The 18,946-nt window shown below is 41.1% G+C and overlaps 1 protein-coding gene across 2 annotated transcripts in view; it reads right to left on the reverse strand.

The window, feature by feature from the left end:
* Nucleotides 1–18,946, reverse strand: part of METTL25 (methyltransferase like 25) — a gene marked incomplete at its 5' end in the record, with an annotated part of 55,683 nt that overhangs the window by 17,090 nt on the left and 19,647 nt on the right. For both annotated transcript variants that reach the window (XM_080971485.1, XM_080971484.1), the window contains 2 exons: nt 7,183–7,277; nt 18,768–18,912. In XM_080971485.1, the coding sequence (XP_080827611.1) occupies nt 7,183–7,277; nt 18,768–18,912 (240 nt within the window). The remainder of the gene's footprint in view (nt 1–7,182; nt 7,278–18,767; nt 18,913–18,946) is intronic.

Below are 18,946 nucleotides of genomic sequence, written 5' to 3' on the forward strand. Positions count from 1 at the left end.
TAAAAACTTTAAATGCAAAGGGCTGGTTTACACATAATGATAAACCATGGTTTAGTGCTACATTCACAAGTAGGAAGAAGCCTAAGCAAAACAGCCATGCTGCTTACACATGGTGGTCATATTTTTTTTCCATTGCGCACAGGAAAAACAGAAGTAAACATAGCTTCCCTGATTAGGCACCCAGTAAATAAGATAAGTAGCAAGGTGGGGGAGGAGAATGTGGGGCAAAGTGATAGGAGGAGAAAAGGGATGCAGACCATCCTCAGCCTGTGGAAGAAAAGCAGGCTAAGATGCAGGGGAAGCTAAATCTGTCTGAATATGGACTTCCGGGGGCGGCGCGAACGGCAATGGCGGTCCTCTTCTGAATGGGAGAGGAGGCTCCGCAGGCAACGGGTCGTCCGCTACGGCGAAGCGGAGACCCATTTTGGAAAACCCCAGGCAGCAAGAGCCTGGGGTCTTGAGGCTCGGCGGGCGCCTTGAGCGACCCTCCAAGCGCTAAAGGAACCCCGTAAGGGGCTCCGGAGCGTGGAGGGGGGTTGCGGCGCTGAGAGCTGCTTCACAGCCTGTGGAGCGAAGCCGCGCTGCTGCTGCCGGTGAGCGCTGATCCCTTTTCCTGCTAAATTACGGATTCGGACGAAAAGCAACTAACTTGTGAGTAAAAGACTGAGTCACTTGAAATTAGAGACTTTAAAGGAAAAATCTAAATTGGCTTGAACTTGGCTGAAAGCGGAGAGACGTGGAAACAGGAAGTCCGTCTTCCGCAGCCATTGAACTTGAAAAAAGCAATCAGCTGGAGGAGTGGAGGCTGAAAGAAAGAGATTCTAAGCTTTACAGATCTAAGCATCTATTGAACTTGCATCTTAAAGTAAAGACTTTAAGCTAAAGATTTGGGATTATTACTTGCACTTGACTTTCCTCCTTTTATTGGATTACAAATTAGAAGGTGAAACCCAGAGTCAGGAGCTGCCTGAGCACTAAGGGAGCTGTCAGTACTGCAGATTTGGATACTGTATATTGGAACTTGCAACAATCTGAGGGTATTGAGACCTTTTAAATTTGAAACACTCTTTTTGGAGATAAATAAGCACTGTCTGTAACAAAGTGACCATTTATAAACTCTGCTAAACATTTGTATTTGAAGGTTCTTGGACATTAAATTAGACTCTGAAAGACATTTTAAGCTCCCTCTAGAGGATTGGATTAAAACAGTGACTTTACATGCACATTTTACTTTCGATTCCCTTGTTGTCTGCTTGCTCTGGACCTCTCCATTCCCATGGGAATAACTCAGTGTGACCTTGACTGACAGATAACGTTGGAATGAGTGGCACAAGAAAAAGAGGGAGAGCTAAACAAACAACTTTAACAACTCTAACCTCAGCCTCACAGACACGTAGATCATCTGTACCTACTTTGCCCTCAGAAGTGGAGGGAGAGGGCGAAGCAGAGCAGTTACAATTGGAAGATATGGCCTCAGGAGTATCTGTTTCTGTTCTAGATAAAATTTTTGAAAAATTGGAAGCTTTGGACAAGAAAGTAGATGCGCAATCAGCAAAGATTGACAAAAATACAGAATGTCTAAATAAATTAACTACACAAGTGGTACAGAATGCACAAGCAATTGGACAGTTAACGGAGGCCTCAGCAGAAAATCGGAAATTGGCTGAGGACACCAGACAAAAATTAGAAAATTTAGAGCAAGAGGTAAGACCACTCACTAAACAAGTTGGGGAACATCAGATTTATCTCTCCATGATAGAACTGCGAAATCGTGAGAATAACTTGAGGATTAGATCACTACAAGAGGCAGAAGAAGGACATCTAACTGAGTTTTTGACCAAAGAATTCTCCAAGTTCTGGAATTTGGAAGAAAAGGACTTTAAAATCGTGTCAGCTTTCAGACTTGGAAGATTCATAAAGAAGGAGAGGCCCAGAGACTGTTTGATAACATTGAGATCAAAGGAGGAAAGGGATAAGATCTTGGGCCTACATTTCGTAAAGTCACTGGAGGTTTTGGATAGAAGAATTGAAATCTATAAAGATATCCCAAGACTACTGCTGGATCTTAGAGCCGCCTATTCTGAACTTGCTAAACTACTAAGGAGCAACGCAATTCCATTCAGGTGGGAATTTCCCCAAGGAATATCTTTTACCTTTAGAGGGAGAAAGGTTAAAGTAAGAACACTGGAAGAGAGAGACAAATTCCTGTCTACATACGGAGAGGACCTTCAAAAAGGAATTGAACTACCTTCTGGGCCTGAGGCAACGCCAGTACCAACACCAGCACCTGTGGAACCTGAAGATCCTGAGAACAAGATACCACCCCTTGAAAAATAACCAGATAATTCAGGATGTCTCTGCAACTGTTGAGCTGGAATATTAATGGTTGTAACATTCCGGAAAAAAGGAAGAAAATATTTCATATATTAAAAAAAGAACAATTGGACATTATTTGCCTACAGGAAACACATGTGACAAGGCTCCACAGAAAAGTGTTAATAAATAAAAGATTGGGCCAGGAATTTATATCGTCGGACAAAGTTAAGAAGAGAGGCGTGGTGATATATGCGAAAGAGAGCCTGTCACCTAAATTCTTATTTAAAGATGAACATGGAAGAATTTTGGCAATTGAGATACAACATCAAGGAGAGAAATTGTTGATATTAGGAATCTATGCACCTAACGAAGGGAAATCGGAATTTTACAAGAAGCTGCAGGACACAATGCTGGATTATCTGGACTACAACAACATCATAATGATGGGAGATATGAATGGGGTCGTATCAACTAACATGGACAAGTCACAAAGTCAAAATGTCACAAAAGACGGCAGACTACCTAAAACCTTTTTTGAAATGACAGACAATATGGATTTGATTGACATCTGGAGGACAAAGAACCCACTAGGAAGAGAGGGAACATTCTTTTCTGAAGCCCAACTGACCTGGACAAGAATCGACCAAATATGGATTTCTAGAGGCCTGGCACCTAAGGTCAGAAAAGTGGAAATCTGCCCAAAGACCTGTTCCGACCATAATGCAGTAAAGATGGATATGATACTATTACCAACTGGATCCTTTAGATGGAAGATGAATGACAATTTGTTTAGAGATCAGGAAATTACCAAGAAGGCCCAAAAAGTTTTGAAGGATTACTTTGAGATAAACATGAACAGTATGGTGGAAAAAAGAATAATCTGGGACGCAAGCAAAGCTGTAATGAGGGGATTCTTGATACAACAGAATGCAATAAAGAAAAGAATACAAAGTGAGAAAAAAGATAAGATCTTGGATAAAATAAAAGAATTAGAGAAGAAATTAAGAGTGAATCCGAAGTCACAGCCAACTCTGAGAGAAATTAAACTTTATCAAACACAATATTCTAAATTGATAAATCAGGAAATTGAATGGAAGGTTAAATTAATGAAACAAAAAACGTTTGAGTCGGCGAATAAATGTGGAAAACTGCTAGCTTGGCAGTTGAAGAGAAGACAAAGATTAAATACTGTTACAAACTTAGAGGTTGACGGAAAAAACATCCAGAATCCAATGGATATCAGAAAGTGTTTCCAGAGATACTTCAAAAAATTATACACCCAAGGGCCGCAAGACGATGTAGAGATTAAACAATTTTTGGCAAAAACGGACTATCTAAATTGTCACAAGAAAACAGGACAATCCTGAATTCTAAAATAACACGACAGGAGATCGAACAAGCCATCCAGAACATGCAACTTGGCAAATCCCCAGGACCAGATGGGCTGACCTCCAAGTACTATAAGACATTAAAAGACTATTTGATACAACCTTTGATGGAGGTCAGCAATGAAATTATGGAGGGGAAGAGGGCACCGGAGTCGTGGAAGGAAGCGTTCATCACATTAATACCAAAGTCGGAAGCTAAAAAGACACAACTTAAGAACTACCGTCCCATCTCTCTTTTAAATGTGGATTACAAAATATTTGCAGACATTTTGGCAAATAGATTTAAAAAAGTTTTAAATGAAGTAATTCACAAGGACCAGGCCGGCTTTCTCCCAGGTAGACATCTGTTTGCTAATACAAGGAACATTATTGACATTTTGGAACTTTTGCAAACAGATATAAATACAAAAGCAGTTTTAATTTTTATAGACGCGGAGAAGGCCTTTGACAATATCTCCTGGAAATTTATGATGGGAAATTTAAAAGAGATGGGAGTGGGACGGGGTTTTGAGAATGGGATTGAGGCGATATATTCAGAACAGAAAGCTAAACTGATAGTTAATAATGTGGTTACAGAAGAGTTTAAAATTGAAAAAGGGACACGACAAGGTTGCCCTATTTCCCCTTTGTTATTTATTTCGGTTCTGGAAGTGCTATTGAACATGATTAGAGGGGATCGGTTGGTGGAAGGAATTCAGGTCGGTCAGAAACAATATAAATTAAAAGCTTTCGCAGATGACCTGGTTTTGACCTTGCAGAAGCCAGAGCCTAGTACGAAAAGAGTATTACAATTGATTAATGATTTTGGTCGGGTGGCTGGATTTAAACTAAATAAACAGAAAACTAAGGTTTTGGGGAAAAATTTGACTGATACAGAGTCAGAACGGTTTCAGAATGAGACGGAACTTAATGTGGTTAAAAAAGTAAAATACCTAGGGGTAAACATAACAGTAAAAAATCTAAGTCTATTTAAGGACAATTATGAAAAATGCTGGACAGAAATCAAGAGAGACTTAGATAGTTGGTCAAAATTGAAACTTTCTTTGTTAGGCCGAATTGCTGCAATCAAGATGAATGTATTGCCAAGGATGTTGTTTTTATTTCAAACACTTCAGGTTTTGGACAAAACGGAGTGCTTTCAGAAGTGGCAGAGAGACATTTCTAAGTTTGTCTGGCAGGGCAAAAAGCCCAGAATTAAGTTTAAGATATTAACCGATGCAAAACAAAGAGGGGGCTTCGCCCTGCCAGACTTAAAGTTGTATTATGAAGCCGCAGCGTTTTGCTGGCTAAAAGACTGGCTACTTCTTGAAGACACTGATGTGTTAGATTTGGAAGGGTTTAACAATGCCTTTGGATGGCATGCATATTTATGGTATGACAAGGTTAAAGCAAATAAGGCCTTTAAGAACCATATTGTCAGAAAATCATTGTTTAATGTCTGGACAAAATATAAAGACTTGCTGGAAAATAAAACACCAAGGTGGCTTTCACCTTTGGAAGCCAAGGCCCGAAAAAGACCCAATATGGAGGCTAAATGGCCAAAATATTGGGAAATACTAGAAAAGGATGGAGACAATTGGAAATTGCAGAGTTTGGAGAAAATGAAAGACAAAGTGCGAGATTGGTTACATTACGCTCAGATTAAAGAAGTTTTTAAAAATGATAAGAAACTAGGGTTCCAGGTGGAGAAGTCGAAATTGGAAACAGAATTGCTAGAACCAAAGATTAAGGTACTCTCAAGGATGTATAACTTGCTGTTGAAATGGAATACACAAGATGAAATGGTTAAATCGGCTATGATAAGGTGGGCACAGGACATTGGGTATAATATCATGTTTGAGGACTGGGAGAGGTTGTGGAGTAATGGATTGAAATTTACTGCATGTAACGCTCTGAAAGAAAATGTAATGAAAATGATTTATAGATGGTATATGACCCCATATGACTTGCCAAAATTTACCACCTGTCTGATAATAAGTGTTGGAAATGTAGAGAGTGTGAGGGAACGTTCTTCCACCTCTGGTGGACTTGCCCTAAAGTGAAGGCGTTCTGGGAAATGATTTATAATGAATTGAAAAAGGTATTTAAATATACCTTCACTAAGAAACCAGAGGCTTTCCTTTTGGGTATTGTCGGCCAAGGGGTGGCAAAGAAGGACCAGACATTTTTTATGTATGCAACAACAGCAGCAAGGATACTTCTCGCCAAACATTGGAAAACTCAAGATTTACCCACACTGGAAGAATGGCAGATACAACTGATAGACTACATGGAACTGGCTGAAATGACCGGCAGAATCCGTGACCTGGGAGAAGAGAGGATTGAGGAGGACTGGAAGAAATTTAAGAACTATTTACAAAAGTATTGTAATTTGAGTGAATGCTAAATAAGATGCTAGATTAAAATAACTGAGCACCACTAAATTTAGAAGTTTTTAAGAAAATAAGTAAGACTGTGAAAATTTAGCTCCTTCCGAGAATTATAAGATTATGAAATATAGAAGGGATATAAGAATTTAAATAAGATGATAAATTGCTGACAAAATGTTACAACGATGAAAGTGGGAGCGGGAGATGTGAGGAAGTCCAAAGAAAATGTGAAAATATGTTAAGATAAATGTTATATTGTTTATCATGTTTATTTTTATTGTAAAACCCAATAAATTGCTTTTAAAAAAATAAATAAATCTGTCTGAATATGTTTAAAGGGATTATGCAAACTGAGACAGAGGCTTAGCAAGTCAAAAGGGACAAAGACTGAGGTTCATAAGAAGATCACACAAGGATCAAATGCACATTTGGTTCAAAGTAAAGTTATGTTGCTTGGGATTGGACTAGAACTGCAGCCAGAAGCAGGGGGCAGTTCTAATATTCAGACCTGCTTTGCACATGGCAGACTCTGCTAACCCAGTTTAATTCACAGCTAGCATCTGTGAGAATATCAAAAGCACGTAAATTGAAATTTTAGTAGGTTAAGAAAGGAGGAGATGGTGGGGAGATTGAAGACACAACACAGTGGTCATCCAAGATAAATGTCCCTAGAAATCCAAATGCATGTTATGCCATCTCACCATGTCATGAGACGGCGCATTTGAACTGAAGAAACATTGCATGTAAAGCTATCTTGTTAAAAAGGGATTGAGAGTCTACTCTGACTTTGTAGCCAGGCAGTCATTTTTGCTACACTTAGTTGTGATATCCAACAAAGACTAGTGAAATCAGCAATGGGGTTGCCATGGATTTCTGCCCTTTAGACAATTGTCAGGACCTTCTGCTCTGTGCCACATCTCATCTGAGCTCAAAGAAACCAAGCTGTGCCCAAATTTTCCTATGGGCCCACTAACTGACCATGAATACACCACTAATGGTGTTATTCTGCACTGCCTGATATTTAAGAGACAAATCCAGGTCTGCAAGCAAAACACAACAAATTCCATCACATGTAGATATATTTTGGGGGGTGGGGAAAGAAACTGTACCAAACAGGCTGCCATTCTGGCATTGCGACCACAGAACCAGCCCTCTTCCTTTAAATACCGGCTCATGGGAAAACCCAGTGTTCCGTGAAGGACATCTGCAAAAGAAAGAGAAACAATACAGAAACAGTGTAAATAGGCTGTTGAGAATACTCTAGAGCATTGAAAGAGATTTTTAAATGCTACCTAGTTTAACAACGCAAAACAGCAGTTTGAGAGAGATATCTTACCTGGTGAATACCATTTGCCTAAGGGCCTACATCTAAAAATCCTTGTATTTTCTCAAGGTAAGCTATTATTTCCATTCTAAATTAAATCCCTCATGTAATAGGATCCTCTAAAAAAAAGCAAAAAACCAAACAACCCTGGTACATCATTTACATTGTGCAGCACAGACAATTTATAATAAGATTTCAGCAAACTAACCTAGAATGATGGTTGTTGTTTTAATATATTAGGTGCATTGCCAAGAATCTCATTTCAGCTAGTATTCTCCACATGTCCCCAAACTATGTGATTTGCTTTGCGCTGCTGGTGACTAAGCAATGAGCACATGCTCACTGCACATGCACAGAGAAAGGAAACCTTGGTGGAGACTGGCTGCCCTCATTGAGAAACTATTACTTGTATGCATGAGATCAAGGAGTTTGAGAACCCCAGATGCGTGCTAACACTTGATTATCTACCTGATCATTTGCCAACAACTAACACAGGCATGAGTTTCTGTTGGGTCTTTTTCAGCCCTGGTGAAAACAAAAGCCTTCTCCAACTGGCACTGTTCCACTTTTAACTTAATAATTAGCCATTTACCTAAGGTTAAACACCATCACCTCTGGTTTTCACATGAGACATTTATCTGTACAGCTGCATGGTGCGAGAGTCTTGTGGGCCCACAAAATGGAAAATTATTTGGGCAGCTGAGCAAGATTGGGTAAGAAACAGGAGTGCTCATGATAAACAGATGTGAGAGAGGGACTGCTGGAGACAAATCAATAAGTTGGCCACAGAAGGGAGGAAAACGAGGCAAGCGTCTAAGCGCTGGCTCAATATATATTGATGCAAACACATTCAAGAAAATAAAAGATTTTTAATGGAACATTTAGAAGAAAATTTAAAAAAAATGTTCAAGTGCACTTAACTACTTACTAACAATGCTCCTTTGTTATTATGGTTTAGGGTGGGGATGTCTAATCTGCCGCTCAGGGGATGCATCTGGCCCACCAAGCTCTATTTCCCAGTTGAGAGCAAGCAAATAGATCTTGGCTCTAAACCCCACAGCACTGAGATCAAAGATAAAGCCCTCTGCCTGCTCTTTCATAAAGACAAGGCACTGTTTCCAGGTACCTCACCCAGGCTCTGGAGTGGGAAATGCTGATTGTGCGTATGTGAGACCACATACATGCATGTGTGTGTATGTGAGAAAGAGAGCGAGAGAGCACTGTGTGCCCGAATGTCTGGCATATGTGTAGTATAAACGCAACTGTGCATGTATAGTAAGCAAATGGTGGATGTGTGGTTTGTGTGCGCATGCACATACACTTATGCACTAACCATGCCCAGTGTAGGAAGCTGCCCTTGGAGGGGCGGCTGACCAAAAAAGGCTAGCCACTCCTACCTTAGGGAAACAGGCCAGAATTGCAAACTATATTTTGAAATTTGCTTTGTTCCCGAAACCAGGATCAATTACAGTTTGTCCATGTTTATGTTAGCAAATCCTCCGTCGCTGATATGTGGCTGGAAAGTCACACATCACTGTTTACTTTCCTGAGCCGGGGAAGTCTGAGGACGGAAGTTACGTCTTCTCTCTTCCGTTATGTTGTGCTGTTGCATTGTGTTTTTCTCTCTATGTCTGCTGCTGAAGAGAGCAGGTGCCATTATGATTTGTCCTGTAAATATGGCAAAATAAATCTTAAAATGCTCACATTCATTCTTTCAGTCGTCACTGCAGACTCTGCTGATTAATAGCATGGACAGAATCATCTGACCTGTATCACTGAGCGCTCCGGGATGAAGATTGATATCCATCCCAGGGGAGCATAACACTGGACAATGCCCGGAGAGGTTTGTCTCATACCGGGGGCAGTGGGGGACCCAGGGCATGTTATGGACAGTTTAGACACAAGAAGTAACTGCTTCCAATCTCCTTGCAGAAAAGGGGTGTGTGCAAGCCCTGAGGTTTGTACATGCAACATTAAGGGTGTGTTCACACTACTGTTTACTGTGGCTTCGGCAGGCTCCCACCACTACTTTTTTTTAAAAGCCGGGTTCACATGACGTTAGCACAATCCATTGGTATCCAGTTGCTTTCAGAGAAATACTCCTCTTTGATGAGCTTTTTTCCTCCAGCCAGCTTCGAAAATGGAAACTGTCACTTCCATTGTGGTGCGAGCCATTCAGGCAGGTTTTGCACGTGCGCAGATGAAAGCTTCACTGACTTGGGAGTTCCACATGGGGAAACAAATCACGGAGCCAAGACATCCCTGCCCCCCTCTCTGATGTGAACAGCGGTGGGAGAAAGCGACTTGGAAATGCAGTGGGGAGGAAACGACCTCACAGTGTTTCAAACTGCTAATGTGAACACAGCCTAAATCATAGTTAAGTGTCACACTTGAACTGCTCAGTGTGATGTGGTTTCTTCTATCTTCCAACTCCAAAGTTGGAAAGGGAGGGGTTTTTTTGCCTGTTGCAGAGAGTGGATTTTCCAGAGGCTTTTTTATTCTGCATTTCATGAGAGGAAAGTGTGTGTGTGTGTGTGTGTGAGAGAGAGAGAGAGAGAGAGAGACTGAGACTTTTTAAAAAAAATGATTATGAACAAAGATAAGTATTTACTTTGGAACTGCCGCACTCCAGTGGAGATATTTTGAGGTAAGTGGCTAAAGAAGTACAACTTTCCCATCTACAAAACTACTTGGCAATAAATGCATACAACTTACCTTGACCCTAGAAGTATATATAGAGATACTATAAACCACTTAGCAGAAGGCTGACAGGCAGCTATTCAAAACAGGCTTGTCTGAAGCCAAAATGCATTTAGAACTAGAGCCAGTATACTGAAGCAGTTTTGATTTTCATTGTTAACACCTGACTATTTTTTCAGGCATTTATGGATTGTTAATTCTGCTCTGTGTTTTTAAATTGTTCTTTGTTGTTTAGCTGTCGCTTCAATAATTGAATGATTGCTTTCAATGTATTGTTGTGCCCAACCTGAGATCCATTTGATACAGAGTGGGTTATAAATATTTTAATTAAGAAACCCCCACCTTTTTACATAAATGAAAGAGCAACAAAAAATTCTGATTGAAAGCATCTTGCAGTTTGTAGTATTAAGCAGCACAAAGGTGGAATCTGAGGATAAAGGTGTTATAGGATATTAATTGTATCAAGAAAAGCACAGGATTCCTGATCGCTTGCATCCCGCTTGCTTTTCTTGTATATTGAAGTTCCATAATGCACAAATATTTACAATTTTAATTTTTATCTCATGTGTGTGAATAAAGAAAAATCAAAATGTTTAGGCTTCATTTCAAACCACTATAGGGAAGCAATGGAATACACCCTAAGGGCAAGGCCTAAAAAAGGTGATAAACCTGCCAAGAGATATAACTGACTGACAATCTGAAACAGCTGTCAGTGTAAGGTAATTACCCAGGGCTTGCTAAACACACTGAAAATCTCTGTATTTATCACACACTTATTCACAGGGACTGCTCCATAATTTTCGCCTAAGATAAACAGTGAAGAGTGACTTGATATGGAACCTAATACTCATATGCAGTGGAATTCACAAGGCTGGCACCAACAGCATGTCAGCTATTTAATTATAAAGATTACTACCTCGGAGATAGTCACCCAAAATTGTGTTCATGCTTGGTTTGTTTATAGTGTACAACTATGCTTAAAAAAAAAATGTCGTTGTCTTCCATGTTTATTTATACCCCACCTTTCTCCCTGATAGGGACTCAAGGCAGCTTATGGATAACAGATAAAGAAGAACTTATTGCCTTTTTATTGTTTACTTAGAAGTAGATTCTATGTTGGACAATAAAGCATACCAATTATGAGTTAAGTGCTAGTGTGACATTACTGTAACAAGTATTAACCCTGCAAAAGGTTAAAAACAAACACATAGAACTTTGGTGACAATCCAACACCAAGTTAGATATGTGTGAAAGCTAATATGATGATGATGATGATGATGATGATTAGTATTAGTCTCATCATCATCATCATCATCATCACCATCACCATCAAGAAAAACAACAAGAAGAAGCTGGCTTACAGATAAAATAGGAAAACTAAAAATTAAATCCGTGAGCTTAACTGCATCTAAATCATGGCCTTTAATTATGCTCCAATTTTTTTAAAAAAAAAATATCATCAAGGAAAGACAAATAATTGTAAAATGTGGTACAGCATGAGGAGGACAGAAGTCCTAATAATCTGCTGACTTTGATTTGAAAATAAATAAGGCAAGTTTATCCCTGTTGAAATATTACAGAAAAAGAAGAATGGCCTAATAAAATTCAACCACCACCTCAGCCTCAAACACAAATGAGTGGAATGCATCACTTCCCAGACGGCACAGTACCTTCATGACATAACATTAGAGAAGTCCTAAAGATACACGGACTAACTTTAGGGCTATATGAATTTCAGTGATTGGGTCAAGAAAGCCATAGAAGAACATATGACATGCACTGTTCATGAGTCTTTCTGTTCCCACCCTGTTTCATCAGTCTGGGAAGGTAGCCCATCTAAGAGAAGGAAAGCTCTGGTGCTAAACCTCTGCGGTCTTGCAGCTATACTCATTGGTGAGAAAGGCTTCAGCAGTAAACCCTAGGGAACAATCTGTACTTGCTGCCTTGTGGGACATATTTGGGAAAAGTAAAGGCTAAGGAGTAAACCCTACACAAATCTGGAGTGGAGTCCCAAAGACGATAGGATAGTTCCTTGTACATCTCCTTCCAGCAACTCTGGCGGCCAAGCTGGTGCCAAATGTATTGCTCTGCTTTCCTTTGGACCACATCATTGACGCCAAGAGCGGGGTCTTGTCGTCTGGGCAGCCCAGGACCTCCATATGGAATGCCCAGGCTTGCACCCCAAGAAGGACACTTTGGTACTGCAAACACAGTTTCTCAAAACCCAGAGGCTAAGACCACATTACACAAAACGTTATAATAAACCTTCCTATAGGAAAGACCCATTAGCCATCCTTCTTCTGTTTATTGCATTGATACATACACACACACACACACACACACACACACACACACATACATTAAATAAGCTGCTTTATACACAAATATAAAGAGAAGTTATGGGAAAGGAAAGAGATTTTGAAATGATGCTTGGAAGACACGAAATGTTTTCTATGAAAAAGATGAATGGGTAAGTAATATGACAGGTCTGTTAGAAGATCTTGCATACTAAGTATATGCAATTAATCACTGTAATTATGCATTCAGACAGAAAAGGTGGCTTCTTATCGCTGAAATATTAAGTATTTAAGTTATGAGAACTGGGAATGCGACACAATGGCACACACATCCTATACAGAAAGATATTAAAAACAATACCATGACAAGTGCTAATGGACTAGTTTTCTTTAAGTTGTTTAAAAACACTTCAGTCTAGGCATAAAACAGAAGGCTGAGTAGCACAGAAGTTGTACTGAAAGTGAAACCCTGCTTTCATTGGGGCTCCCAAATGGCAACATTATGCACATCTACTTCTAAAGTATTACAAGCAGGTTTCTCTAGATCTTTATTTTATTTGGCTCTGGGTATATTTCATACTCAGAGAGCAGCCACCATTACAGGACTTGGGAGGCAGATTATATTATTTCGTTATGAGATCGTTTTGTTGTTTTATTGACAGATTCACCTTGCTCTAGAGGATTCTCCAACCTGAGCCCTGTCCAGAGTTGTCAAGGATGCTGTTGTGAAACCATACCACTGAGAACGTCACTCAAAACGGAACAAGAACTGGGAAGATTACATCAGCGGCATTTTTTTTTGGTCTGTGCATTTGAACAGGTTTTACTAATAAGAAGATGGGATCACAACCAACCAGCACTAAGTATCACACTTGAGTGAAAACCAAGAAGCACAGAAATATTTGTCCGTATTCATTCTTAGATTATAGAAAAATCACTTTTAAAAGATGTTCTACAACCATTTGTGTATTGTGTTCTGCATTAAAACTAATGCAATATCCTTTTCAATATGGTGTTGGGAGCTATAAAGACACCTAACTATACAAGCCTTCATATGTATTTCATTTTTTAGCTGAGGTGAAACTCTATACAAATCTTGTAGTGCTTTTAAGATTTAATTAAATACCTACAGAAGAACAGAAATGCAACTGTTTTTACGCCATACTCGTAGGTGGATTTCGGACTTTTAAGTTAGAAAATGAGTCACATATTCCATTATTCACCCTTCATCCTTAATGTCCCCCTCACCCCCAGTAAATAACTATGACTACAATCCACCTTCCACCAACACACATCCATCAAGCACTCTTGTTACCAACATTATCCGCCTCTCGCATTGTTCTGATCATGTAAAATCCCTCCTCTAATCTGTACACTGGCTTCTTGGACACCCTGCACAAGCTTCTTTCATTCAAAATGGTTCACGGCCTCATTCCCATCTCCCCACTTTTATGTTCCAGCACAACTATTCCCTTCACTCATCCAGCTGCATCTTGCTTCAGTTGCCCAAAGGTCTCCTGCTCCTTCATATACGCCACCACACCCACTTCAAAACTGCTTGAAACTGTCCTTCAGAACTGAAGGGCTATTGACTGTCTGGCTCCGAAGCGCCCTCTCCGATTGCATGGAGCCCGGACAGCCCCGTGGTTTTCCCCAGAGCTGAGGGTGATGAAACAATCATTGAGACGGCTAGAGCGCCGGTGGCGGAAAACTCATTCTGAATCAGACCGGACACGGGCTAGAGCTCAACGTCGAGCCTACCAAGTGGCAATGGTGACGGCGAAGAGGGCCTTCTTCACCGCCTCCATTGCATCTGCAGAAAACAGCAGCAGGAGACTTTTTCAGGTGGTTCGCAATCTATCGGAACCACCTGCACCACCGGGGCCTGGTAGGGACCCCAAGATCTCCTGCAATGCTTTTGCAAAGTTTTTTGCAGATAAAGTCGCTCAGATTCAGAAGGAGATAGACTCCACCGTGGGAGCAGGGCCAGGGCGGGAGAGTGCTCGAGTTCTGTCTAGTCCTGTTACATGGGATCAATTCCAATCTGTTACCTCCGAGGATGTGGACAGGCTGCTTGGACAAGTGAAACCGACCACCTGTCTCCTTGATCCTTGCCCATCCTGGCTGATAAAAGCAAGCCGGGAAGGGCTGGGCGATGGGCTCTGCGGGGTGGTGAATGCTTCCCTCTGTGAGGGAGCCTTCCCAGACCCGCTGAAATAGGCGGTCATTAAACCGCTTCTTAAAAAAACATCTTTAGACCCACCCAATTTGGCCAACTATCGCCCAGTCTCAAATTTACCATTCTTGGGCAAGGTGATTGAGCGGGTGGTTGCCAAACAACTCCAAGCACGCCTGGAGGATGCGGACCATTTGGATCCCTTCCAATTGGGATTCAGGCCTCACCATGGGACTGAAACTGCCTTGGTCGTGCTGGCTGATGATCTCCAGCGTGCTAGGGACAAAGGTGAGAGCTGTTTCCTAGTTCTGCTGGATCTCTCAGCAGCCTTTGACACCATCGACCATAACATCCTTCTGGACCGTCTAGAGGGGCTGGGAGCTGGGGGCACTGTTATACGGTGGTTCCGCTCCTTTCTCCTGGGCCGTGTCCAGAAAGTGGTGGTGGGGGATGAGTGTTCAGACCCCTGGGCTCTCACTTGTGGGGTGCTTCAGGGTTCTGTCCTCTCCCCCATGCTTTTTAATATCTATATGAAGCCGCTGGGAGAGATCATCAGGGGGTTTGGGCTGGGTGTTCATCAGTATGCAGATGACACCCAGCTCTACCTCTCCTTTAAATCAGAACCAGTGAAGGCGGTGAAGGTCCTGTGTGAGTGCCTGGAGGCTGTTGGAGGATGGATGGCGGCTAACAGATTGAGGTTGAATCCTGACAAGACAGAAGTACTGTTTTTGGGGGACGGGGGCGGGCGGGTGTGGGGGATTCCCTGGTCCTGAATGAGGTAACTGTGCCCCTGAAGGACCAGGTGCGCAGCCTGGGCGTCATTTTGGACTCACAGCTGTCCATGGAGGCACAGGTTAATTCTGTGTCCAGGGCAGCTGTGTACCAGCTCCACCTGGTACGCAGGCTAAGACCCTACCTGCCCGCGAACTGTCTTGCCAGAGTGGTGCATGCTCTAGTTATCTCCCGCTTGGACTACTGCAACGCGCTCTACGTGGGGCTACCTTTGAAGGTGACCCAGAAACTGCAATTAATCCAGAATGCAGCAGCTAGACTGGTGACTGGGAGTGGCCGCCGGGACCACATAACACTGGTTCTGAGAGATCTGCATTGGCTCCCACTACGTTTACGAGCACAATTCAAAGTGTTGGTGCTGACCTTTAAAGCCCTAAACGGCCTCGGTCCTGTATACCTGAAGGAGCATCTCCACCCCCATCGTTCAGCCCGGACACTGAGATCCAGCGCCGAGGGCCTTCTGGTGGTTCCCTCATTGCGAGAAGTAAGGTTACAGGGAACCAGGCAGAGGGCCTTCTCAGTAGTGGCGCCTGCCCTGTGGAACGCCCTCCCAGCAGATGTCAAAGCAATAAACAACTATTTTACTTTTAAAAGACAACTGAAGGCAGCCCTCTTTAGGGAAGTTTTTAATGTCTGATGCTGTACTGTTTTTAATATTCAGTTGGAAGCCGCCCAGAGTGGCTGGGGAAACCCAGCCAGATGGGCGGGGTATAAATAATAAATTATTATTATTATTATTATTATTATTATATAACTCAGTGTGACCAACTCCCTTACTTTGTTCAGGTCACTCCTCAAAACACGCTTATTCCAGGAAGCTGTCGTAAAGTAAGCTAAAGTACGTCTAGCCAATTAACACAAACTCTTCCTCTGCTTATCACTGCCTCAATCATCTGCTTGCTTTGGATGGCTATAAAGCTCTCTTTTCTTCTTGCAAAACTCTCACGTATAAAGATGACAAATATAGCTATACACAATCCACAAATATGGATATGGGTTTTCCAGAGAATAGGGTAATTTGCATTGGATATTTTTCAGTACGTGAATAAAAAAAAAATTCATTGCAGAGAGCCCACCCAACGATAGTTCCAGTCGGAGCATCTATGTACTCTTTCAAGACACAATAAAAATACTGGAGTTCATGTATTCAGTGAAGAAACGCCTTTATTTTAATGTATGCTTCAAGGGGCAAAAAAGAAAGACTGAAACCGGAATTTTGAATTTCTTCTGTACTGTTTCTTCAATAAAACCCCTCTGTATTTTGAATTGGTCACTTGGGGGGGGGGGACTGTCAGAGAGCTATAGTGAAATTTAATAAGATAATGATTTTTAAATGTTTCAGCATACATATTAGTTAAAAACATCTGTTATTTCCTTTACAGCCATGTTTCAGATATCTCACAAATTGATTCAAACAAAGCAAACATGTGCCATACAGCAATATTTAGAGATGGTATGGAAATGAAATCAAGTGCTTTGATCTTTTCTTTGGAGCACTTCATGAGTTGCCATGGTATCAAAGTCTCTTGCTTTTAGACTGATATTGTGGAAGACAGAAGTAGATTCTTTCATCATTTCAAGAGGGTCAGACATAAAAAAACCTCGTTCTATATCAAACAATGCTTCTAAAAGAATGTGCAGTTCCTTTACATGTCAATGGAACTGAATTTCCAAACGAGGAACACAATCTAAATCTGAGCATGTATAGCTCAATTGATTTCAATGGGCTTGTGTGTGTCTCCCCTCTGGATCATAACCAAATAATCTTTCAACATGCCATGGATTTAGAATCTAATGTGAAACTCTAGCGATTCAAGAGCAGGTTAAAAGTGGAGGCCTGTTGTTTAGGGGTGGCTCAATGGTCTGTCCGTGGCACTAGAGTCTGAAGTCACCTCTCTGTTATAAGAGATAACCTGGCTCCAATGATATGTCACCTTTGTTTGCATGACTGCAATGCCTTGGATGTGGAGCTGCCTTTGAAAATGAGCCCAAAACTTTAGCTGGTACAAAATATGGCTGCTAAAGTATTAGCTAGAACTGTGTATTATGAGCCCAATATTTTTTCTTCTCCAACCCCAATGCAATGTGCTGGTTTTTCTTTTTAAAGCCCTCCATGGTTTGGGATCTTGGTGTGTGACATATCACCCCTTCCTACATGTGCACTGTCTCCCATTTCCTCTCTGACCCTGTGTGCCCCCAAAATCTGTTCCAGAGGGTCCCCCAACCCTCCAGAATTTTTTTTGAGGGCATGTAGGATGTTGGAGGGTTAATGTGACTAAGTTAGTCTTGTCCATAAACATCAGTGGTTCTACTCTGAGTACAATCAGCAACGGAAGCAATCCCTAGGACATAAAAGCTTATGGCACAATAAATTGAAATGCTAAAGTTCATAATCTTTTGCTACAGGAAGCTAACACAACTACCCTTCTAGAATTCACATTTGTGCTTCAAGCAAGTCAACTTCACAGAAACTGGCATGCTGAAACTAACCATAGTTAAGATTATATAGCAACAGTTCTGGATCCAGATGATATGATAAGCTGCGAAAGCTTCCAAACTCCTCCCGGTCACACAGGAGGAAGACTGGAGATGGGGAATACATAAACTCTAAGCTCACTATGGCTCATGCACATTGTGGTAAACTAATGGGTCTTGTGAACTAAACTAATGCAAACGTGTCTGAAATCTAAAGCCAAAGGTTGTTCTTTACTGTAATACTGAAGCATTATTATTATTTTAGTAATCTGCAAGATAATTCTGGGTAAGTTTTATATTTCCTATTTCAGATCATGTTTAAGGAAAGGTATATACATATATAAAACCATTCTGTTCCCATAATGAAATTTTCTGAAACTATTTGCTCTCTAATTATACAAGTGTGCTGTTATCTACAAACCCATTAAACTTCTCTGTTTGTGCATTTACATACTTAAGGAAGTTAAACCAGTTTAAGTGGCAAGCACATTGACATCATAATCTTCTAACGCTTTCCTCCCAACTTGGCTTATGATTGTAAACAGCCACAGTATTTCCAAAGGCCTAAATGCACAACTCACTGTATAATGAATCAGTGTGGTGTTATGGGTACACTGCTAACGGCAAAATCTGATATAAACGTTATGTGGATGGAAATATAATGATGAACAAAAACACATATTTTTAAGTGAAGCCAAGTAAAAACAGCTGTCTTTATAACCACATTAAAGCATTCTGTATTAATAAGCCTATGACCAAATATTACAAATATAAAAGAGAGTGGCAAAACAGGAAAGCCACAGGGCATGCAGAAGTGGGTCTTCTACAAGTCATAATGAAAAGCAGTAAGAAATGAGTCAATAAAAGAAACCAAAGACATTATTAATTAGATTTTTAAAAAAGGACTCAGGTAGAAAAGGCTTGCTGTACCTTCCTGAGTTTCATGCTCCTCTGACAGAAGATGGTAACAGCAGCCGACACTGCAAACTGCCTTGATTTCAGGTCTAGCAGTAAAAAGTCGCAGGGTGCTCGGAGCAAGATCACCACAGGTATGTAGACCCACCACTACACAGTCCTGGAACAGAACAGAAATAATACACATTCAGAAT

This window comes from Podarcis pityusensis, assembly GCF_964106645.2.
Source record: "Podarcis pityusensis genome assembly, chromosome: 10".
NCBI classification, from domain to species: Eukaryota; Metazoa; Chordata; class Lepidosauria; order Squamata; family Lacertidae; genus Podarcis; species Podarcis pityusensis.